This window comes from Rhinolophus ferrumequinum, chromosome 4 (assembly GCF_004115265.2).
Source record: "Rhinolophus ferrumequinum isolate MPI-CBG mRhiFer1 chromosome 4, mRhiFer1_v1.p, whole genome shotgun sequence".
In the NCBI taxonomy this organism is placed as follows: domain Eukaryota; kingdom Metazoa; phylum Chordata; class Mammalia; order Chiroptera; family Rhinolophidae; genus Rhinolophus; species Rhinolophus ferrumequinum.
The window spans coordinates 66,708,192-66,733,484 of NC_046287.1; the positions used below are offsets into that span (position 1 = coordinate 66,708,192).

Here is a 25,293-nt window from a genome sequence, read left to right on the forward strand (position 1 = left end):
TCAATATAACATGCAGTCCAAAATTTTAGAAACAGGCACCACCTGTCATTCAACATTTTTACATTTCATCTATACTCTAAAGTAGGTTTAACAATCAATGCATGTAAAAATTCAGGGGTCAAAATCAAACGTATTTATACGGTGAGTTTCAGCAGACATAACTCAGGCACAATAAGAGTCTCTCTTATGAATGTATTGGTTTTGTTCAACAGATGAGAATGTTATAGTTACAACTTTATTATTTTGGAATGTTAAAAATGTGAATACAAGTGAAATAGCCTAAACGAAGCCGATCTTTCACACAAAGGCAATCTAGGCTGAAATAAGATTAGACTGGGATAAATTCCCATCAGAGACACATGAGGGCCTACATACTGAGCTTAAAACGTGAGCTTCCAGTAAGTTTAGTTAACAAAATCTGTAACATGCATTCTATTAAATCTTATAAATAAAAATAGAATTCTTTTTATTAAAATAGCTAAGTAATAAGCTTTAGTGTCATGAATTTAGTTACAGAAATTTTATTAGAACAAGATTTACAGAAATAGAAACACCCACCTTATTCTTAATAATCCCTAGCTATGTAATTGACTTACATCATATAATTTCAGAGCTGGAAGGAATGCTGGAACTCTTGATCTACTTAATCATTTTTTACTCATATTGTGAACAAATAATCAGAGGCTCAAAGATGTTAAATGGTAGACTAAGGTCCTAGAGCTAGGACTAGAACACAGGCTTCCAGACTACTGGTTCTAGTCTTTTATTACTATTCCATACACACATGTGCACACACGTACAAACACACATACTAACATATGTACATGTACACATATACATTTACATATACCTTGAGTGTAGTTAGTACAGCAAGACTACCTGTGTTCAAGTCCTAGCTGTGACATTTACCAGCCTTTTGACTTTGGGCAGATTACTTATCTGTGCTTCTATTTCCTTGGCTGCTACACAAGAATAATTCTAGTTTCTATCTCTCAGGGATGTTGTGAAGATTGAGTAACCAGGACAGGGCCTGGTCAACAGCATTGACTTAGTTTTTATTAGCTAACATCTGATCCTTTAACCGAACCTAAATTTCTTAATCCTAAAGGAAAAATCATGACTTGGTATTTAGTTAGTTTTCCCTGCAATACTTGTAATGGCACACTGCATCTGCTAGGGCATAACTTTGTAGTAGAAGATGCTACTGCTTGCAAACTAACACCAAAGGTATTAAGTTGCCTATCTAGTACTTACTAGCAATCTGGGTACTAAAAATTATTCCTCTAGCTTTTCCTTTCATAAGCAGAAAAATAAGTGAAGTGAGGGAACACATTTACTAGTATGAAGCTAGTAAAATAAGGGGCACCAAACTGGTATATCAAGGAATATGGAAACCTAAAAATTGATGGATAAGTGTTAGAATAAAGACAGTTGACTGGCTAGAGCACACAACTCAAAGTATCACTTTTTGATAAAAGCAAAATCTTTGTACCACTATCTGACAGAGAAAACAAACAAACTTGCCACTTCTCTGATTAGCTTCTTGATTCCCCACAAAACAATATAGTGTCCTATACAAAAACATATGTTTAATAACTAGTGGGAAAGAAATTATAAACAGTAATGCAAAATTTTTAAATCTCTATGTTCTTAGAGTACAAAACAAACCCATAGTTGCTATTTATATTTTTATTAACTTTTTTTTTCCTTTTATTTTTTCCCAGTTCCTACAGGCCAAAGAAGTTCACAGCTGCCACTTCAGGGCTTTAAAAAGTCATTTCTGGAGCTGTAATTCTATGTACATAATGAAACCAAAAATAAAGTAACAATTTTTATCACTAGGAATACAATTCAATCAGACAAAATAGCTTATACAGAAAATTAAGTATCAGACAGTTTGAAAATTATAAAGGGTGATTAAAACTACCAATAATTTTCCAATGGCTGCCTACGGTCAAAGCATCTTGTATCAATAGTGTTATCTAATTCTGCCACCATCATAAGGTTTACCCCTTTTATAATGTGATCAGGAAAGAGGTTTAACTTAATTTCCTGGTAATGCAAATTAGTGACAGTGCTTCTATTTTCTGATCTATAATATTAAGATAACTGCACATCTTATCACTTATTCACACAGGGTGTTTGAAGATATTTATGTGGTAAGCTGTTTAGACACTAAAACAAAGTTTCTTAGGCAACATTTCTACTATTTAATTTCTAACTAAACTTGTACTTTTAAAAACAGTTTTAAACTCCATTCACAAATACCTGGATGGGCTGCATAATCATTTATACTATTTAGAAGTCTTGTGTAAGGAAGGAAAATCATGCGCTGCTGAAATTATATTTGTTGTATATATGTACAAATATTCTCTCCTTAAATAAACTCCAAGAGTTCCCAGTTTAAGATATTTATCATCTTACAGATCAAAATTATCTACAAAGACATTAATTTTGCCTAAATTAGTTAAGGTGGACGATTTACTAAATGCCCAAGATAACAAAATTTATTGTTATAATTTTTAACAAAAATTATAACAAAATTATAACAAAAGATAACAAATTATAACAAGATAACAAAAATTATTGTTATAATTTTTAAAACAATATCCCAGTAGATACCAAGATCACTGATATGGAGGGTGAAAAAACTGCTTTATTTTCACTCTAGTTAATGTCTACAAATTTTTGCCAAGTGGTACTTTTTTAAAAAGTTTTACACCTTTACCTAGCAAGGGTAGTATAAAATTTCACAAAGAAAAAACTTCTTAATTTGTAGACTCCCAGAAGAGACAGCCAGTATAAGTGGTCTGACTTGGTTTTCAAATAATAGGTGAAATCTGATCCCTCTTGCGACCAGTTCAAATTTGTCTAGGAGCCCACTTACACTTATTTGTTGATACTGGATACCACTGGATTATAGCAAATTAAAACAAGAATAATTTTTCTAAATTATACATTCAGCTGGCATACACAGGTCTTGAAGATGACAGAGATAGAAGAAATTTTCAGAGATACCATTATATTTAATCTATCCCTTCAACTTAAATACTTTTTATTAAAAAAAAAAGAACTCACAGCAGCTAAAATCAAATTCCTTAGTCAACACAATGATTAAATTTCTAATCAAATGTGGTGTGATTTAAAAACAAATTTTGAACTCCATTCAGAATCTAAAAACATCACGACCCAAAAAGTTAACGTTTTCAACATATTTCATTAAAAATATTTATAACTAATTGAATATGTCCCTTCATAAGCAAAATAAAAACTCAGAAAATATTCACAGAAAGCATTCATGTATTCGACAAATAAATGCTTACTGAAATTATTTTTTTAAATGCTACGTACAAGTGAGAATTTTAATCTCTACTTTAAGTACATTTTTAATCAATATACATATTTGCAAAGGATTCTATCACACTTCTGATTTATTCAGCTAATATTAATATACAATACTTATCTTTGCTTTACAGACTTCTAAATCAGGAATAAAATTATATAAACAAAAGAACTACAGAAAAAGCTCTTTAACTGTAAGGGTCATGACTTATTCATATTCACCTGCCATTGTTAGCTTAATGCTGGCACACTAAAAAAAAAAAAAAGTAGCTGAATTGACTATTCATTGGTACAGCAAAAAATAAAAATAAAAAACTTCCTTATAATTTTTAATGCTTCTGATAAGAAACAGAATAGGAGAAAAATATATACTGCCAAATATTTTTTTCACAAATAATCACTGAGATTAAAGTCTTGTTCAAAGAATTTACTACTTTCCAGGGCACCAAACGATACAATTTTGTTCTAACTTGTTCCTTGACCTAATAAAGGTTAACTTTTCTTATTCATCCTAAGAAAAACCAGTCTAGGGATTCATCCAACTGCCATGTAATAAACTTGCTTCCACACTGAGATTCAGAGCTGAATGTCAGCTTGAAATATGAAAACAGCGGTAGATGTGATACACACAGGTCAGAAGTAACTAACACAGTGCCTAACTGTAACTTAATGACTCTGTGTGTTTCTAATAATTCTTCTAAAGCCAAAGCTACAATTGTAATACAGCAAACCTCTGAAGCAAAGTGTAATAGGAGTAAAAAAACTATGGAGGTGATTCACAGATATACTTACAGAACCTCGGAGAAATAAAATTGAAACCCCAATTCCAAACATTCCTTGGAACACGTTCACAGCAGATAATAGCTGGAATGCTTGTGGACCAAAGTCCTGTGACATATCATCTGAGTCATCAATGGAAAAGCAATGATTCAATCTAAATAAAAATAGTATGTTAGAAAGCTTAGCTAAAGCATATACCTTCAGAAATAAAAAGATTTAATGTAATCATTAGCCAAGTAAAAAATATCTCAAAATATGCCAACTGCTTCAGAAGCTACAAATAAAGTTCATTACAGTCAAGTTCATGTGAAGTATGTAAAACATGAAATATAAACTATAATGTAGCATCACACGTATGTTATGCTGATGGTTTTCAACTCCAGTGCCCTAGAACCCAAGTTTCACAGGAGGTACCTCGACCATAATAGACAGAAGAAGAGGAAGAAGTTTAAGCAGAGAGCAGAAGTAGAGCTCTGAGAGCGCGACTGATTATATAAATATTAGACTTGTGTGTTAAATTTTGGAAGAACTTAACTTGGAAGGAAAAGTTGCCAAAACACATTTTTAACTTAAAAACAAATCTCTCATGCAATAAATTGTTAGTTTAAACTGTAATGACTGTAAAATATGACACAAAGATTATAAATTATAATCTGTTATAAACTGTTCATTTAAGTCCTTTTTAGAAGTTAAATTCCTAAACTATCCTTGGATAGATTTGAAATTATCATTAATACAAATGGGAATTCTTTAAAGGGGGTTGAGAACAAAAGGACTCCTTAGAGAAAATCAACTAATGCAATTCAACTACCTAATTCAACTGCTTTCTTTATTTCCACAAAGTACTCTATGCTACATCTTATAAGTTTTAATGTATATTATTGGAATTACCACTAAGTTTTAAAAACGTTTTAATTTCCAATCTGATTTTTTTCTTTGATTCATGAGCTATTTAAAAATGTCATTTTTAATATCCAAATGAGTGAGAATTTGTTTATCCTTTTATTTACTTCTAATTCAACTGCATTCTGGAGAAAATGTGGTGTTTGATTCCAACACACTGAAAATGTTTGAGACATGCTGCAATCTAGCACAGGGGTCAGAAAACTTTTTTATAAAGGGTCAGATAATAAATAATTTAGGTTTTGTGGGAGATATAGTCTCTGTCTGTGTCACAACTACTCAGCTTGACCCTGCAACAACAGCTATAGATACTATAAAAAGGGCACAGCTGTGTTCCAAGAAAATTTGATTCACAAAAACAAGCAAGTTTGGTTCATGTGCCATAGTTTGCCAATCACTGCTCTAATAATAGTCAATTTTTATAAATATTCCACGTATATGTAAGAAGTGTAGTCTCTAATTCAGTCCTTCCCAACCATTGTGCTACAAAAAGTTTATAGGTGTGCTGAAAGGTTAATCACTTCACACCTTAGGGTTCTGTGCAGAATCTAGACTCAACTAGCCTTGTGTGCTATACAGGTATCATCATTAACTTTGTGGGCAGAAAGTAAAAATGTTTCAGATACATTGCTCTAATTGTTTGGTACAGGGTTCTACATAAGACATGTCTGATAAATCAGACTTGTTACTGTGTTAACCAAATTTTCAATAGCTTACTGATTTTTTGATTGCTAAAAATTTATATCAAACTGCTCTACTTTGATCGTGGATGTGTTGATTTCTTCCAGCTGTCCTGTCAATTTGTACTTTTGTAAATTTCCTTTTTTTCTTTGATGCATAGAACAAGTCTGTCCTCTTGGTGAGGACAGACTACATGAGAACATTCCATCCTTAATAGTACTTCTTTTGTCTAACAGTAACACAGTTACCACACCTAGGTATACGATTAATTCAACTAGGTATACTATTTGTTTTCACTTTATTTTTTCAATTAATATGTAGTGAAACTGACTGTGGTCTGTGTGAGTGTGTGCATGTGTGTGTGTGTGTGTGTATGTAAAGTTTTACAAATTTAAACACATCCATGGATTCACATACATAGACTCATCTAACCAGCCCCACAATCAGCTACCTCCACCACAACCAGGACACACAACAAATCCATCACTGCAAAATACTTCCTTGTACTATTCCTTTGTAATCATACTCTCTCCCCTCCCTCGAACCTCTGGAAACCACTGATTTTTTTCTTCATCCCTACAGTATAGTCTTATGTTTGAGAGAATATCATATAAATGGAAACATACTGTAGAAATGGCATTATTTCTTCTTGTAAAATGTTTGGTATAATTTGCCATTAAAATCATTTGGGCTAAGGAATTTTATATTCAGAGGTTTTTAACAAGGATCCCATTTCTTTAACAGTTGTAAGACTATTCAGGTTATCTATTTCAGTGTGGGTGAGCTTAGTTAGCTTGAGGTTCTCAAGGAATAGCTCTATTTCATCTAAATTACTGAATGTACATAAACTGTTATTCATAATGTTTCCTTATTATTCTTTTAATGTCTGATGGAATTCCTTTGAAATTCCTTTCACTCCTGATATTGGAAATCTGTGTGTCCTCTCTATTTTCTTGTTAGAAGTTTCCATCAATTTTATTGACCTTTTCAATGAATGAGTTTTTGAGTTCATTGGTTTTCTCTACTGTTTTTCTATTTTCTATTTCATTGTTTTATGCTCTTATCTTTATTACTTCCTTCCTTCTGCATCCTTTTAGCTTACTTTGCTTTTATTTGCTTCTTAAGGGGAAAGCTTAATTACTGACTTGAAACTTTTTTTCTGTTATAAGGATTTAATGCTCTAAATTTCTCTTTCAGCATTGCTTTCCTGCCTCCCATACATTTTATATTTTCATTTCATTCAGTTCAAAATGTTTTCTGATTTACCCTGAGAATCCCTCTTTGACTCATGGGTTATTTAGTAGTCTGTTATCTTTCTGTTACTAATTTCTAGTTTCATTCCATTACAGTCAGAAAACATACTGTATGTGAATACTACTCTTTTAAATTTAAGTTTTGTTTTATGACCCAGAATATGGTCTATGTTTGTGAATGTTCCCTCTGCATCTGCCGCTGTTGGGTACAATGTTCTACAAAAGTTAATAACGTAGATCCAGTTTGTTGACACTTCTGTTTATCCTTCTTACTGATTTTCTATCTACTAGTTCTATTACTTACTGAAAGAAGATGAAATTACCAACTGTAATTATGAATTTCTCTATTTCTCCTTTCAATTCTGTCAGTTCTTTTGTAAAATATATGCACATTTGGGATAACGTATTCTTAGATATGACAGTTAACTTTAAGTGTCAACTTGGCTTGGCTATGGGGTCCAATTGTCTGGTCAATCACACTAATCTAGATGTTGCTATAAAGGTATTTTGTAGATGGGATTAATATTTACAATCAGTTACTTTAAGAAAATTATCCTTGATAATGTGAGTGAGTCTCATCCAATCCAATGAAGGCCTTAAAGAGCAAAGACTGAGGTTTGCTGGTAAGCAAGGAATTATAACTCGAGACTATTAACATAGAAATCCTGCCCAATTTTCCAGCCTGCCCGTTTGCCCTACAGATTTCAGACTTGCCAAACCCTACAACTGCATGAACCAATTCCCTAAAATCAATATCTCTATCTCTCTATCCCAGTGTCTCTGTCCATCTGTCTGTCTCTTCTCTGTCTCTCTCTCTCTCTCTCCCCCTCTTTGTCTCTTTCTCTCTGTGTATACATATGTGTGTGATACATTGGTAGACTGATCCTTTTATTGTCATGTAGTGTCTTTATCTCTGGTAATATTCTTTCTCCAAAGTCTCTATTGTCTGATATTAAAACAGCAACGCCAGCTTTCTTTTGATCAGTGTTTTCATGGTATTCGTTTTTATCTTTTTATTTTTAACCTACGTATATCATTATACCTATACGGATTTCTTATGGACAGCATATAATTGGGTCATATTTTTAAACCAGTTCTAACAATGTGAACCTTTAAATGGTGTTTTAGACCTATTATAGTTAATGTAACTACTCTATGTCTAGATTTAGGTCTACCATTTTATTGGTTTGTCTATTTATGAAGCAAAATATATTGTCTGTTTTGTCATCTATTTACATATGTAAGTTCATTATTTTGTTTAAAAAAACACACTACATATCATTCAACAAAAACTAATTAAAAATTATTTGCAAAAGAAGAGAAACAAAGACTTTTAGAATGTCCATCTAGAAGGAGAAATCTTTACCTGGACTTGCAATTATCACAGCATTTTTCAGTTCCCATAATACCCAAGGAGGCTTTTCGTAGTTGTTTGTCTTCAAAATGAGACAAGATGATTCTACCCAAGAGAAAATTTAAAATTAAATAAAAGAACAAAAACATATATGTTAAATTCATTGCTGAAAATAATGAGGTGAAATCATCATTAATTGATTCACCTGGGACCTCATTATTTGGCTTCAGCTTACTGAGGCAAAAAGAATGCTGCCTTAAAAATTCAGTACATATGTAACACCAACAAAATATTGTTTCTAAATACTCATAATTATTTTGCAAAACTTCTTTCTTAAAAGAGCACCATCCATAAATCCATGTTATTAATTGATATAAAATAAATAATACATACTGTCGTCTACAACTGCTGGAATAAAGATATTTTTCCATATTTGCCTCCATCTTTAATTTGTATAATCGAAACTTTTCATTTTTTATCTCACTAAGGCGGTACCTGTCAATTAAAAACATCACAGGAATACATAAATCACTTAGCGATTTTGTTACTTTTTATTTACTTTCTACTGTTTATTTTTCATAACCTATAACAGTTACACCCCTATGAAGATAGATAACATTTCTATCATCCCAGGGAGTTTTTGTGTCCCTTCCCAGTGAATGTCCCCCACAAGAGGCAAGCATTTTTCTAGTTTTTAATGAAAATTATTTTTGAAAGAATTCTACTTAGATCCAGTCTCTCTACACTGAGACTTTGCCAATGGTATGGCTTCTGCAACAAGAAATATATAATTACATATTTACAGTGATGACTAGTCAAGTTTCTTCTCAGTCAGAGGATTCTAACATAGGAGAGACTCTAAACATTTTGTGAATTACAGTGATCTTCACAGTTGAGAACCAGCAACTCCATTTATTCTAAAACTTTTTAGTTTTTTCCTAATAGAAGAGGTTTATCACAAGGATGATAAGATGTGTCCTCAATCCTTGTTAAATTCTTTTTTATCCTAATTAACCCTAGTTTTATTTCCTTTAGGATGGACGCAAAGAACAACCTGTCTATACTAAAGACTCAATCATGGGTTTTCTGGCACCATTATTTGATTACTAATCACTGTTACTTCCTGTTAAATCTTAATGAGAAAAACCATTTAAAATATCTTTTGAGACCCAGGAAAACAGGAACTATCTCCATTGATGAACCTGAAAAGCCACAATATAAAACTCAGGCTGTTAAGCCTTCAACACCTTTAGCATAATGCACAAATAAATAAGAACTGGTAGGAATCAATGTTTGACATAATCCCAAATGTAATAGTAGCATGTAGGGTTGTGTTCTATCCCAATTATTTTCAATCAGTTTATAAAAAATTTTATATAGACACTAGTGTCAAAAGAAAAACAATTGTTCTGTTTAAGATGATTTTATTGACTCTATGTTAAGAAACAGAAACTACTGACTAGTCTTAAAAGGAAGAGCTTAAAATTTATAGCAAACATTTTTACCTAATTAATCCTTGATCTTCTTTCAGATCTCAACTTACCCTATTACTTCCTGAAGGAAGATTTACCTGAACTCTGCAACTTGGTAAACTCATACCCATTATATATTCACTGCTCATTGCAACTTCCCTTCAGAGCACTTAACACAATTGTAATTTTATACATATTAGCATGATCCCTTTTCTTAAAAAACTTCTGATTGAAATTTTCAAACACAAAATTAGAATGGTAGAATGAACCCTATGTATCCATAGTTGTATGATTATGTGATCAAGATCTGCCATTCCCATTATACTGTACACACTCTGAAAACAGGTACCACATCTGCTTTTATTTATCCCCAGCATAAAGCGTAGCGCTTGGAACATAGTGGGCACTAAAAAAACAAACAAACAAACAAAAACTTGTATTGGATAGGCACTCTCATCCTTTTAACAAAATGGGCTAATATGTCCATTCAAGAGCTCAATTTATCTAGCTACATGGGTGCATTTTGAAAATATTTCAACTTGGCAGGCCCATCAGTTACAACATACAAGTTTTTATCCTGAGTTTTTCCCTCTATGGATAAGGGAATCAGTTGCTAAATGCTGCCCTTAAAATTTCTGCAAGGTGAAGTTATCCTTTCCAATATAAATCTCACAGAATTTAAGTGCCAACAAAATGCCTGTTTAGTATTTAAATAGAGTGGTTTTCCTGTATTTAAACACTGAACACTTAATATTTCTTTCATGACAGTCAATCAGTACAGTGCAACATGATTATTCACACCGTCAAGGACTGGTATGCTCTCATAAAACTGACAAAGGAAACAAATGGTAAAGACAGCCAAATAAAGGATAGACAAAAGTCATTTGGAATAAGCACCATTATAGCATGGGATGAAAAAACACAGTAACAAAAATCAATGGCATCTGAAGTAACTGTGGCTGAAGACATATCAAAACTTGAGAGGACCTAAGGAGGAAAAAAAAAGCTCATTGATGCACAATATTAGAAAAATATTACATAGGGTCTATGTTATATTCCCAGGATAGTCCTGATTTAGTTAATTCTTCATAGTAAAGTATAACTGAAATAGGTCACCTCCTCTGGGTGGCAACACTCATTGCAAAGGTTCTTAGATGTCCTCAGTTTTGTTTTGGCTTTAAATGCACTTATACACATTACTTGAAATTCTGGATGCTGCCTCAAATACTTTCAAAGCTTATATGACAAGAAAAAAGAAATCTGCCAGGGTGAAAGCAATAAATTGTTTTACCTATTTAAGTTAATGTCTGCTGGAGCCCAGAGTACGTGACAAGAACTTTGAAGTCCATCACGGCCAGCTCTACCAATCTCCTGGTAATATGATTCCATTTCCTTAGGAGCACCATAATGAATGACTCTGCGAATGTCCGCTTTATTAATGCCCATTCCAAAAGCTATGGTAGCTATGACGCACTGAGAATAAATAACAACATGGTTTGACAAAACACTGAGCAGAACTCAAATTCTACATTTTCACCTTTTATTTTTTAAGATTTTTATTGCTATGTCACAGGTGCCAAAAAAAGTACACATTTTAAGAGATGTTATCTATGTATTACTTTTCAAAGTTGAATTGTGGTAGCAATGCACAGTATATTTGCTCAAAAGATGGCATTAATCAAATGAATGCTAGCATCACTCGTGGTATTACAAATTTAGTAGTTTTTTCCTTTCTGTAATACATTTTTTTGGCACCCTCTGTATAACTAACATACAATATTATATGAGTTTCAGGTATATACCATAGTAATTCCACATTTATATACCTAAAAAAGTGATCATGCTAAGTCCAGCAACCATCTGACACTGTACCATGCTATCACAATAATACTGACTACATTCCCTATATTGTACGTTACATCCCCATCACTTGTTTTATACCTGGCAATTGGAACAATTTTGACCTTCTGATAAGAATAATTAGTTCATTAACTAAAGTCTCTGGCATGAAACTGAATTCAATGTAATTTCAACCAATCACTTGTAGATTGAAAATGCCGAACAAATCAGAGGAAGTATTATAATGTTGAGAGAAAAATAAGTACAGGAATAAAAATATATGAAGAAAAAGCTTAGAGTGAATAAGACTAGGCAATTTTCCTATATTTAAGAGTGAATAAGCAACATAAGCCAAATTTTATTTTTTTAATGTTATTTCTTATTCAATTTTTTCCTGCTTTACTGAGATATAATTGACATATAATATTGTATAAGTTTAAGATATATAATGCGATGATTTGATATACATACATATTGTGAAATGATTAACACAATAAGGTTACTGAACAAATCCATCACCTCACAGTTACCATTTGTGTGTCTGTGTGTGCACAGTGAGAATTTAACTTTCATCATATGATACTCTTCTTAGATGAGACCAACCTATTCTCCCAGGTACAAATAAAGATATTTTATCAAATAATTTACAACCTAATTCCAGAAACGAAAAGAATTCAAGCCACCTCAAAAAGGCAAATAAAATACAAAACAACATAAAACTAAAAGTCAAGATTAAAAATAAGAATGCATGGTCACACACTGAAAATACAAACCTAAGTCCAAAGGTGCTTAGATTTGTTTATGAATAATTGGAAAGAAAAAAGAATGTTTTCTGAAACTGTAAAATAGAAAATGCTACAATTCTAACACTCAATCCAAGACATTAAGAGCTAGGGAGGTGAGCTAGGGAGATCAGCTCTGCTTTTAGGCTCACAGTAAAGTACATATCAACTGTAGAAAGACAGGAAAGTAAATATCTAGAGTTCTGTACATATATATATATATATATATTCAGTAGGCACTAAGTAAATAAATAAATGGCAAGTAATACCAAAAGCACCAGACCATTCTATATACATGAGGAAATGTATTTTCATCATCCTGAGAACTCTCAATTCAAATATGAAACTTCTAAATTCTTTATAGTGGCAAACGAGGAGCTACACCAGCCAGTTGTAAGACATAGCAGAACCCCTGATGCCAGCCTATGGTGACATAATCAATGTTAATTTATTAATTTTCATAATGTTGATGAAAATTTGTGACACCTGTCTATAGCAGCATATACCTATATATATATATACCTTGTAGATATTAGGTATGATTAGTGATCACTGTGAGGTTTTTAAAGCCATATTTCAGAGCATTAATGTTTCAGTGAAGCTATGTATTGGCAGGAAAACCAGATGCTTCCAACAAAGTCTCCCATCACAACATAATATAGGTAGTTTGTACTCTCCTGTCTTTCGGAGCTGTTTCTACCTAAATGAGTAATTAGTAGTACACAATAATAGAAGAAATCCTGTTCAGTTAAGAGCTTGAACATCGATTGTTAAGATTCAGTAAGCAGCAGCTAATAATAATTTGATCTGATAATTTTCAAGCTCCTAAGAAAAACAGAATAAAAATATAAGCATTTAAGAATATGCAACATCTCTATTCTGGCAGCTGTGATAGCTGTTCCTTTCTTTGGAAAGAAGAGGAACACAGAGAAGAGATGCTTTCATGCAGGTATGCATTACAGCATGTCAAGGCACAGTGAATTTTACAGACAGTTCGTACAAACCAGACCTGAGGTAAGTTGTTTGAACAATGTTGGTTTGGGGTGGTTAACAACTACATATAATAAGGAGGGCTATCTAGAGAGGAAATGGATGGCCTATTGGAAGACAAATGCACAGCAGTTCATTTCTACTGGAGAGGAGGGCTAGTCCACAAGCTCATAGTGACACAGTGTGGATATGACGTGGACAGTGAAGTTGGTGACCGAAACCTACTAAGGTGGCTTAAGCTTAAATCTCCCCACCTCTTCTGTATGACACCCACTGAATTATTTCATGATTTCCATCACGATGGGAATCTCAGCTGCAGCATTTCATAGTACCTTCCATACTCTTCCTTTCTACAGTTTTTCTCCTTTTCTCCTACTTAGTGCTACCAATCTAATGCTTCTAAAATATTATTATCATGCGCAAAAACACAGAATAGTCTGTTGTGATGGTTTTCAAACTCCATTCTGGGTACTCTGAGGATTATGAAAGACACCCACAGATGTCTTAGAAATAGGGAGACTCTTGGACCCCTTTCTCTCGCACATCAACTTCAACAAAAATTATTCTACTTCAATCTGTTTTACCTATTAGATAAAATTTCATTTAAATAAAAATTACTAAGGCTGAAAGTAGTCTGAAAAAAATCACTCCGATCCCAGCCTGTCTCTTTGCAAGTTTCACAGGCATCTATAATATACCCTGGCCAACCGACTTTCCTACGATCTCTAACATTTCCCCCCCGCCTTTCTTTATACCTCCCCTTTGAGCCAGTTTTACTTCACACTCCCTTTCTCTGCAACTCTTCCAACTTACTCCCAATTTCCTGCACCCCGTATGCACTCTCAGATCACAGTGCTTTGCACATGCTACTTTCTTCCTGGAATTCTAGAACCAATTCCTTTTCCCTCTTTACCTGCTGGCCTTGCATACATGACAAACTTCTGTTCGTTTGTCAGACTCTACGCAAATTGCTTCTTCCTGGATGGACCATCCCCATTACACAACCGACCTTAACAGATAGCGTTCCCTCCTCTGTGCACCTTAGCACTGTGTACAGGCTGCTATTTATATAAGTCTGTAATAGTTTGTTCATGTATCTATCTCCCACATTATACATGAGTCCTTCCTTCAGAGGAACTATTTTATGCTCAATAAAATAGTCAATAAAAATCAGGTATTCAATAAAAATCTGGTAAATAAATATTAGTGATACATCTGTTTCCACTACGGGGAAGACAGTAATGATGACCAGTCTTCACACCTGGATTTCGTCTCTCATGAACCTATGATGAACCTCTTTTCTTGAGTTAATATTCATGCCTGCATGGTATGTTCCACAGGCTAACGCCAGTTTCCTAAGTTCAGCTGTAACTTGTTCTGTCATTTTTCTGGAAGGACAATAGATGATGGTTGGACCTTCAAATTCCCAGACAGAACTAAAGAAAAAGAAAAACATAATAACAAATATATACATATATATATGTGTGTGTATATATATATATGCTTCAGACCTCTTTGAGTTTTATCTTATTTAATTTTCCATTTCTTTTTAAAATTTTAATGTAATTTAATTTAATTTTCCTTTTAGTAAATGACTAAAAAAATGAGAAAGCACATAGAAAACAATTTAGTATATTTAACTACGTGAAATAACTACATAGTATATTTAACTACGTGAAAATCTAAAACATTATGGCAAGTCAAATGTGGAAATGGATTATGTTAAACACCAAACACCTCTGACTCGATTTTTGTTCAAATTAAAGTTAAAACCAGAGACAAGTTTATTTATTTAAGCAGAAGCCTTGATAAAAACTTATAAACTATTGGAAATGCAATTTCCGTATGTTTACATAAGATAGCAAAGTGAACAATACTAGCATAAAGAGAGGCTGTCACAATGTCACCAAAAAAAAAAGTAAACACTTTCAAAAAGGAGAGTGTTATTAGGAGAAAATGCCATTGAAATTGAGAATAATATTGACTGAAAAGGATCAAACATAAAGAGAGTAGATAATAATCTGATTGTGGGGACTCTAGCCTAGATTAAACAGCCTCCTTCAAGAGAATGATTTCCCTTCAGGATGGAAGGGAAATGAAGTATGAGTACTAACTTTAGAGAGATCACTAGAATAGCCAGAACACTCAGAATATATTCATTACATTCTTGTCTTATTGTGAATATAAGCAAATCGAGACAATAGCAAATCCTACAACTTAAATTCGTCCTAAAGGTCTCTAAGAGTTATACCTGAGTTTCCTTAACCTAACACTGATCTTCTTTTCTTTTTATCCTTTTATGAAAAGGAAAACACTAATGATGCTCTTAAAGATTTTTTAATATTTGCCTAGATTATTTTATGCTTGTAGTGGTAGGACAAACATTATCTCCATGTATTGTGACCTAAAAACACATGTCATAACATGAAAATTAGAAGCTTTTCACTGATTAGATAGATCAGGGAATAAGGCTCTGCAAAGCTTCTCAGCATACATAGGAAATGCTTTCAAATGAAATAAACAGGAAGATGTACTAGTGATGGTTTCTTCAGGAAAATGAAAGTAACATGTAGTTTACTGAGCAGTTATAAGGATTAAACTAGACTGCTTACATAAAGTGCCTAGGACAGTCCTTGGCACAGGACATGGACTCAAAAAGTGTTTATTACTAAGATGACTTTGAAAATTTCCCTAATACTCAACTTAGTCATATAATTAGTGAACTAGATAAAATTCATACAAAAATTCATCTGTTTTTGTTGTTTTCTTGTCAATTAAGAGTATATGTCCTGTTCAGGCAACAGTATGACGTATAAAAATATTGAAAGAATTAGTTTCTGACTTCAAACATAGACTTTTCCTCAGTCACTGTCTTGATTATACAACACCACACTTGACTTGAACCAATGCTAAGTAGAATTTGAAGTATGTTAAATACAGATTAGAAGGAAAGAATAAAAATAAAGAAATAAAATGACATATGTTTTTTGAAAATAAGGAAATAGTTACCAAAATTTGTCAACCATGAAATCCTCACCTTTCCTTTTGGACAAGAAATTGCTTCAGATCCTCAATGATGTTTCCTGTTTTTCGCCCAACTTCTAAATACAAGTTTGGTCGATCAAAACTAGTACAGGTAATCTGAGGGTCCTTGAGGTTTAAGCAACGTATAATGTCTTCCCGGATTGAAGAACTTGCAGTAGCAGTGAGTGCAACTATTGGAACCTGAATGAAGTACAGTCGATTTTTTTAAAAGGAGAGAGCGCTCATTAACTCCCAACAATTTTACCACCTTCTTACAAAGAGACTGGGAGACAATTACAGGAGAAACCGTTTTTAAAATGCAATTTTAAAAATCGTTCCTTTTTAAAGAAGGAAAATAGAGAACTTCCTACTTACGTGTTTCTCAGCCTCTGAATATTTACTTTTTTAAAATCAAAAATCATTTAAATCATATACTAAATCCATTAGATTTATAAATGTAATCTACCTTGTCTTATTAAATTAAGATTACTTATTAGCTATCTACCTCTCCATTTATTATATTTATAATAGTACTAGTAAAAGTTGGGGTATTGCTGTGCCTTATTTTTGATTAATCTATAATTCACAAATTATAAACCCTTTCATTCCCTGAAAATCTAACTATACAAAGCAATAGTTCTTTTTTTGTTTCCTATTTGGTTATGGCCTATTGGTTATGGCTTCTCAGATCTAGAAGCAAAGCTCTCAATGACCAGAATAACCTCTCTGCAGTTTTCCTAAGTTAATCATGGCATACTACAAATAAGAAAAATGCATAAAATGAGACATCTATGATTAATTGATTTCTTGAGCAATCAAGTCATGTTCTATTTTCAGTCTAGCATAGACTTCTTGACTGGATTAGCAGCCAAAGCAGGGAGCATAGCTCGTACCAGGAAAAACATGAGTACGTAATCTTTCAGAAATTCTAAAGTAAGATAACAACATACCTACCATGAAACTATATTTAACATTTTTGTTTCTGTTATCATGGGAGTTATAATCAATAATGCTGGTAGTTCATAATCAGAAAAAATGGACTAAGTCTTAAAGTTGTTCCTAAATCATTAACTATTCCATACCCAAGAATGCAACTTTCTTAAAATGCTCTTTTTGGCCAACTACAAACACAGTAAACAATATCCTGATAAAATAGCTCTTCAGATATATTGCAATTACCTCAAAAATCAGTTTAAGCAATTCTCTTGTATGTAAGTGAAAATGTATGTCCAATTTGTAAAAAAGCATTATAGAATTTGAAAAACAGTTTAACTACTTTATAAAAAAAACTATAAACTACTTTACAATAAATATAGCTTTACTGAATTAAAAATTATCTCATAACCCATGTAAAAAGTATCAGTTAACTTTGGGAGTATCAAAACAAATGTGACCAAGTAATTGGCATTTTTTTCTCTACCTTAAATTCTGTGAAATTATTTAAAACGGTAACCCCAAAATTAACAATTAACTTCACTGATTTCTGGGCTTACCATCGGACCATTCTCTGTATCTAGCGAGTGCCTGCCTAACAACTTACAGATGAATAGGCCAATTTACAAAGAAGTTATTTCGCTAATCAAGCATACACACACACACACACACACACACACACACACACACACGCAATGAAAACATCTATATCTATATCAAACATAAAGCTGAAAAGAAGGGAACTTGTATACTAGAATTTCTTAGGACATGCACAATCTCATCCTCACAACAACAAAGAATTTTCATCAATTTAAGTGCTTTATTCAATTTATAAATGCACTAATAAGATACTTGTTTAACTGCACATGCAGATAAAGGAAGAACTTTTCAGGATAGAAACTGTAAGACGTTTTACTTTGTTTCTAAGCAATATAATATATGAGTGGATGGGCAATTATTTATGAAAATAAGGAAATAAGCATGAAACATGACGCCTCTTAAAGAAGTTAGTAGAAAAATCAGGCAAAATAGCAGCACAGTAGTAAAAAATCTGGCTTAGAATCGGTTGCCTGAGTTCAAATCTTGCCTTTGCCACTAACTAGATATGAGATTTTGAGCTGTTTATTTCACTCTCCAAACTTTGGTTTCCTCATCTATAAAATAGCTACAATAACAGCCACAATCTCATAATGTTAATGAGATAAAACATATTAATGTGCTTAATATAATGCATGGTACACAACAAGCACTAAAAAAGTGTCAGCTATTACTGATACTGTTATTACAATAATTGAAAAGACTTCTATACAAGAACTCCAGAGACATAGGCACTACTCCCAGATTTGCCACTGAACTTGGCAAGGGCTAAATTCTCCTGGCCTCAGTTTTTCACCAAATTATGAGACAGAGAGAGTCTCATGATATTAGACTCTCTAACAAAAAATTCCCATTTTGCCACTAGGAACTCTCTATTCAAGTGACCTGCTAACAGTGAAAAATCACTATAAATTCAGTCTTTTGTCTCAAACATTCTAGAAAGTCAGTTAAGAATGTTGCTCCCACAACTAGAATGTAGAATAAAATAATAGAATATATTAAACTTAAAGAAACAACAGTCTTTATTTTCACTCCAAAAATGGACTGAATCTTTTGTCTTAGAAGCTTGTGGTGCTTTATGAAATTTAAAATGTATAAACTAGAGTGAACCTTAAAAATAACATATAGGCTAATTAAAAGAAAGGTGACCACACATCTTAGTTTCCTGGGACACTCCCAGTTTATGCTGTCATCACAGCATAATTATTAATAGCTTACACCCTTTAATTGTCAAAAGTGAACTGATTTGGACAATAAATTATACTGTCACCTAGTTATATCAAGATCTTAACACATGAAACTCTTATTCTTTAGGTTGGCAAGTCTTGGTTTCTTTGGTTAATAAGTGCCAGGTTTTGTTAAAACAAGCAACAAAATGTAAATTAATCTGACTACAAATTTAGGAATTATCTAAGTCACATATTTCAATGGAAGAGCAACTAGTTTCAGAGAATTAGAACTGTTCCATCTGCTTCTAAATTTGGGTCATGTTGCTAATTCTAACTCTGTACTCCATAATATCACACTTCATTCATTCAGTCATTCATTCCAAATAGTTACTGTCTGCTATGAAATGATATTTGTGAAAGGACTGGGGAATAGAAAGCACCAACATGTCTGATGGATCTCACAGTTCCTCTTATTTGAATTTTACAGAATTTTAAGACTGACATAAAGCTTTTTACTTGGCTGCTCTTTCCTGAGACTCACTTTGTCTGATTCTCTCCAAATTGGAATCTTTGTGCCAACTGGTTTAGTGATTTCTTTGCAGTTTTTGAACATACTGAAATAATGTGGTGTGAAGGACTGCAGGTTTACACCAGTTGTCCCAGTGCAATTGCAATTGGAAGGAAGAAAAAAAAAAAAAAAGCACTGAGAACAGTAAGGAAAATGAGAGCTCCTTAACCACCAGGTGGCATTTCTCACCTCTTAGCTAATAAGGAGGATTCATGAAAACAGTAGGGGAAAGGCTTTCTCAGCCATTACTTGACGAACACTCTATTCTATAATATATTGAATCATTCCAAGAAATGAATTGATCCAATGGAGTCCACAGCCAGACATAATAAAAGACTTAAAATTCAACACCAAAAAATTTTTAAGAACTGCAGAGAATATTTAAAACATTTCTAACACAATCCTTCTAGAATCAAAGGCCTAAGAAAGGAATACAGAAAGCAATCTTCCTACTTTCCAAAAGCTTACTTTAAACCATTCTAAATTAATGGAAAGCAGTCTTCAAGGTACAATGAGCCTAGTGACTTTTACCATATAAATATCTTCTTTTTCTATTATATGTACTATTAACACAATTAATCTTTCTATATTATTCATATTTTCCCACATACCGTTTATTGTTTGGTACTATTGCTTCTACTTTTTATAGGTATGAATCTAAACTTCTTTACTGCACTATGAGCCGGTTTAGGGCAGAAACTATGTTTCACACTTCTTTCAAATAATTTGCTTTAGAAGCTAGCAATGCCCCCCTGTGTCGCTATTGCCCAACTCTACTACTTACTACCTGTGTGAGAAAGTTACACAGAGCTGATTCTCATCTTTCTCATCAGAATTCAAGTTTCATTTATCTAATTATTTATGGAGCACCCACTATGTTCTAGATTTGATAAACTAAACCATCAAAAACTCCTCCCCACAAAGAATATTCTAGTAGTGACTCACAGATAGTAGACAAAATATAATGCAGGAAGTTAAACAGTGATAAATGCTATTAAAAAGTAGTAAAGGAGTTTGAGAAACGTTGAATGTTGAAAGACAGGTAATTTGAAATTTTTCATATGGTGGCCCAGGTGGCCTAAATCAGGAAGTAATATTTCAGCATAGACCTAAGAAAAATAAGAGGTCACACCCTGTGAATTAACTGGGTGAAAAAAGTATTCAGGGACAGGGAAGAGTGGGAACAAAACCCTAACATAAGAGCATGTCTGGCATGTTTGAAGAATATCAAAGAGAAGAGGGTGGCTGGAACCAAGCAACTGAGTAGACAAGTAGTAGAGGACAAGGTGAAAGACACTGCACTTGGCAAAGCTTACCGACGGGAATGCTGCCTTTAGGGAGCCCAAAGCCCTAAATGAACTTCTAAAATCATGTCCCCACTCAGAAATACAGTGAGCCTCATCCACAGCAATCAGTGTGATACCTACAAAAAAGAAAAATAAATAAATCGGGAAAATAAATTAAAGTTCAAAAATAAATAAATTCATCTAAAACAGTATCACATTCTTTACTTAGAATGTATAAATACCGTGTTTCCCCAAAAATAAGACCTAGCCATACAATCAGTTCTAATGTGTCTTTTAGAACAAAAATAGTTTATATTATGTTTATATTATATTATACCCAGTATTATATTACATTATATTATACCCGATATTATATTATATTATATTATATTATATTATATTAATTATATTATATTATATGACCCGGTCTTATATTAAATTATATAATTTAATATAAGACCGGGTCATATATTAAAATAAGACCAGGTCTTTTATTAATTTTTGCTCCAAAAGACGCATTAGAGCTGACTGATTGTCCAGCTAGGTCTTATTTTCAGGGAAGCACAGTAATACAGAATGGAGACTAAATAATCACATAACAGTATTTGGTTCATATGAAAATATAAGCAGAAGTAATATCAGGTTAACACCAAAAGTCACTATCAAGAATAGAAGAAGAGAAATATATAGATTAAAGGTATATGGATAAAAGAAGGAAACATTTACATATAATTCAAAGAACATGTTTATTGGATTTCAGCTTTCATCATTGTACCTCAGAGAAATTAATTTCTTATTATTACTTGTCCTCAAAACTATCACTCATGAACCATCTGTAATGATACTGCCCTGAAAAAAAGGCGTTGTACTACTTCTCTTTGGTAATACTTTTAATTGTATCTCATGGATTAGGTATCAAGGGGATAGAATCAGCAAATTTCTAGTGAGAATAAATGCATCACTATCCATGATTGGCCACATGTCCTATTACAGATAGTTCCTCTGAAATGACAGTATTGCAAACACAGGATGACATCCACATTTTCTAATGTGCAATGGTAAGGGAAGAACTAAATCTCATTATGTACAAAGTAGATAAGAAGGAATATAATTTGTTCGTTCTTCCCCTAGCAACCCCTCCACTGTGCCCCACCACCACACACCCACACTGAAATGGAATCAATAGTGCACAGTAATGCACTTCAGAACAGGGCTTCATCGTATAACCATCCATGAAAATGTCTTCAGCTATTTCAGAGTAATGACAGTAGTGCTTTTACCCTCAATTACCAAATTAATACTTATGACAAAAATAATTTTTCTCCTTCAGTTGGGATGATCATTACTTGATACTTATCTGAGCATTAATATTGTCCTACTAGTGGGGTGATTAAAAACATGCGCTCTGGAGTCAGACTACTTGAATGCAGAACTTGGCTCTGCCACTTACCATTTGTACTATATAATATTACCTTAAGCAAGTCACTCAAGCTTCCGAGTCTCAGCTTCCCACAAGTAAAATGTAGACAATAAATAGTACCTAACATTTATTAGTTACTCTGACAGTTAAACTAGATCATTCATGTAAAATGCTAAGATAGGCCTGGCATAAAAGAGATCTCAATAAAAAAAATTACAACTATTATTATTATGGTTATTAAATGCCCACTATGAGCCAAGCACTTTTCTAGGAACAAAAAGATTAATAAAATGCAATCCATGACCTTGAGGAGCTCATAATTCTAAAAGAAGAGATAGCCATGCAAATAAACGATTATAATTCTTTGAGACTGACAACTATAATAAGAGTTGGAGGGGAAAGAAAGCAACAAAGAAACCTACTAAATAAAAGCAAAATGGGTTGATTAGCATCAAAATTCTCTGGTTACCACTGAATGGCTGGGGAAAATTCAATGTTACCACTATACTACTTACCTTGGCTTTAGAAACTAAATGATCCAGATTTTAAATGAAATAGGTTAAAACAAAGATGGTAGCTCCTCCTTTATTTAAAATTATAGGTCTAACTATCCCTTTCAATGGAGTTGAACTTTGTCCCTTACAATCAGTTTAGGCAAGCTTTTGCCAACTTTCAGTTTAAATGTGTAAGTCCAACTGTCTGACCAGGTTCTATACATATTTCATTTTGGCATACCTGTCACTCAAGCCTTATTTCCAAGTGTGTTTGGGTTTAAGGAGTCTCCATATAAATTACGTTTGTTGATTCTGTTATAAATCCATACTACTTAAATAATATAACATTTATCATAAAAATCATGAATCTGATTACTTAAATGTCAGACTACTATACAAATAAATTCTGAGTATATTCACCTTTGCAAGTATTTTACAATTTTCTGCAAACAAAAGCCAAAGTAAAATATTTCAAACAGAATTTATCCCCTTTTGTTCAACATTGAGTCAACCAACATCATATACAGAATACGCTGCTGTAATGATTGCCATGTTCATAACTTAATCCATTACAAAAATTAAAAATAGAGAATCAGAATTACCTTTTCAAGAATCTAAGTACAGACTTAAGCTAATCATTGACTCCATCATAGAAACAAAACAAAACAAAAATAATAAAATGGAACAAAACATATCCAGACCACAGAGGGCACAGACCCTAGCTTTTGCAATAAAACCAGGAAATTTATTTATCTAGGGTAGTTAGGCTTAATCTGAAGTAAAATATTCAGAAGAACTTCATACAACCTAATAGGAGACATACCAAATTTGTTTTCAATTAAAGGCAAAAATGTAATATGCCAATAAGGGAGTTTAACAGCTGATGGATGCACTCTTTGATAACACATTTAATCAAATGTTAGCTTCTTTCCTCATTCTTTTGCTGGTATTTAACACATACTAAAATGATACAAATTTGTTTTCATGATATCCTTAGAAAAATTGTTAAATGCTTTCCTAAAGGTATATCCAAGTAACCATTAAATGAGATGCTGCAACTTTGAAAACCTTACCTATGTGGATTTATTTTAATGCATAATAATATAATGAGATCACATAATATCACAAAACTAAGATTGGTTGCTTCAACCGAACGTTTGAAATATGTGCATTTGCAATAGAAGCCTTGATTGCAATTCTTAGTTAGCTTAGCCTAACAATCAAGATGGAAAAAACAAAGACACAAAAGTTTTTTAAGTCCAAAAAAAACTGTGTCAGCTTTTGATTAATTCTATATTTATATTTTCTAGGAAATAAGCTCTGACTTACTATCTAATTTTTTTAATTAATCATAATCACTGGGGGCAAATAATCAAAGGTACTATCGTTTCCAGCCCTGACTATACATCAAAATCACCTATGAAAAACTAGATGTTAGGGTCCCACCCCAGGCATTAAATCAGATTTTTCAAGGTTGAAGGGTCCTACACTTTTCTAAAGGTTGAAGAGTCTCATAAACAAAGGTAGATTTAATTTAGATTCAGAATATGAAAAAACGAAAATTATAATTTCATAGAATCTAAGATTCAACATTCTTTCAACAATACACTCAAATGCTACTATGTGCCACGCATTGCACTAGGGAAATATAAATAAATAAAAATGGTATTTTTCTCCCCAAAAAGTTTCTAGTCTAGCAGAAGAAAACAGATATATAAATAGGTAATTATAATATAGGAGCCTAATTTATATGGCAGAAAGAATTACAGGGTACAATGGGGTAAGTCAGGAAAGACTCCAAGTTGGAGAGTCAGAGATTTCCAGGAGGAGATAATGTTTGAAACAAACTTTAACAGAAGTGAAATCCAGTATCCACCTATAAGTTTAACTTTAAAAGATAACTCAATTCAATAAATACTTACATTGTACCATTTACCAATATAAGGATCCTATTATATTACTTACCAATAGTAGCCTCAAGTTGCTGGAATAGGTACAAGTTGCCTGAGCAGAATTCTGGAGTTAAGTATACAATCCGGTATTTGCCTCTGTAAAGACAAACAAACAAAAAAAGAAAACAGGACAGGAAATGCATTACAATAAAGAAAACAATCACCCAATGAATTACAACTTAAAACGATTATAAATTATAATTTTTTAAATAATACATTATGCTACTTACTAAAAACTAAACATATGTTTTATATATTTATATATGTCGTGTGTCAAAAAAATGTACACATTTTAAAAAAGGAAAAAACTGTATTAAAACTGCAATACAGGTGATGTCATAAAAACAGCAGCATGAGGTGAGCCTCTTGAAATCTCCCCTGGAATTTACAACAAAAACAACGATAATTCCAGAAAGGACTCCCTGCACAGTAGACAGGTAAGACTAAGAGATAT

At 32.7% G+C, this 25,293-nt stretch overlaps 1 protein-coding gene across 3 annotated transcripts in view; it reads right to left on the bottom strand.

Annotated features, from left to right (window-relative positions):
* Positions 1-25,293, bottom strand: part of WRN (WRN RecQ like helicase) — a 121,057-nt gene that overhangs the window by 34,657 nt on the left and 61,107 nt on the right. For all 3 annotated transcript variants that reach the window (XM_033104960.1, XM_033104958.1, XM_033104959.1), the window contains exons 16-23: positions 24,853-24,935; positions 21,004-21,110; positions 16,434-16,621; positions 14,658-14,832; positions 11,077-11,258; positions 8,707-8,808; positions 8,326-8,418; positions 4,135-4,276 (exon numbers count right to left, since the gene is read on the bottom strand). In XM_033104960.1, the coding sequence (XP_032960851.1) occupies positions 4,135-4,276; positions 8,326-8,418; positions 8,707-8,808; positions 11,077-11,258; positions 14,658-14,832; positions 16,434-16,621; positions 21,004-21,110; positions 24,853-24,935 (1,072 nt within the window). The remainder of the gene's footprint in view (positions 1-4,134; positions 4,277-8,325; positions 8,419-8,706; positions 8,809-11,076; positions 11,259-14,657; positions 14,833-16,433; positions 16,622-21,003; positions 21,111-24,852; positions 24,936-25,293) is intronic.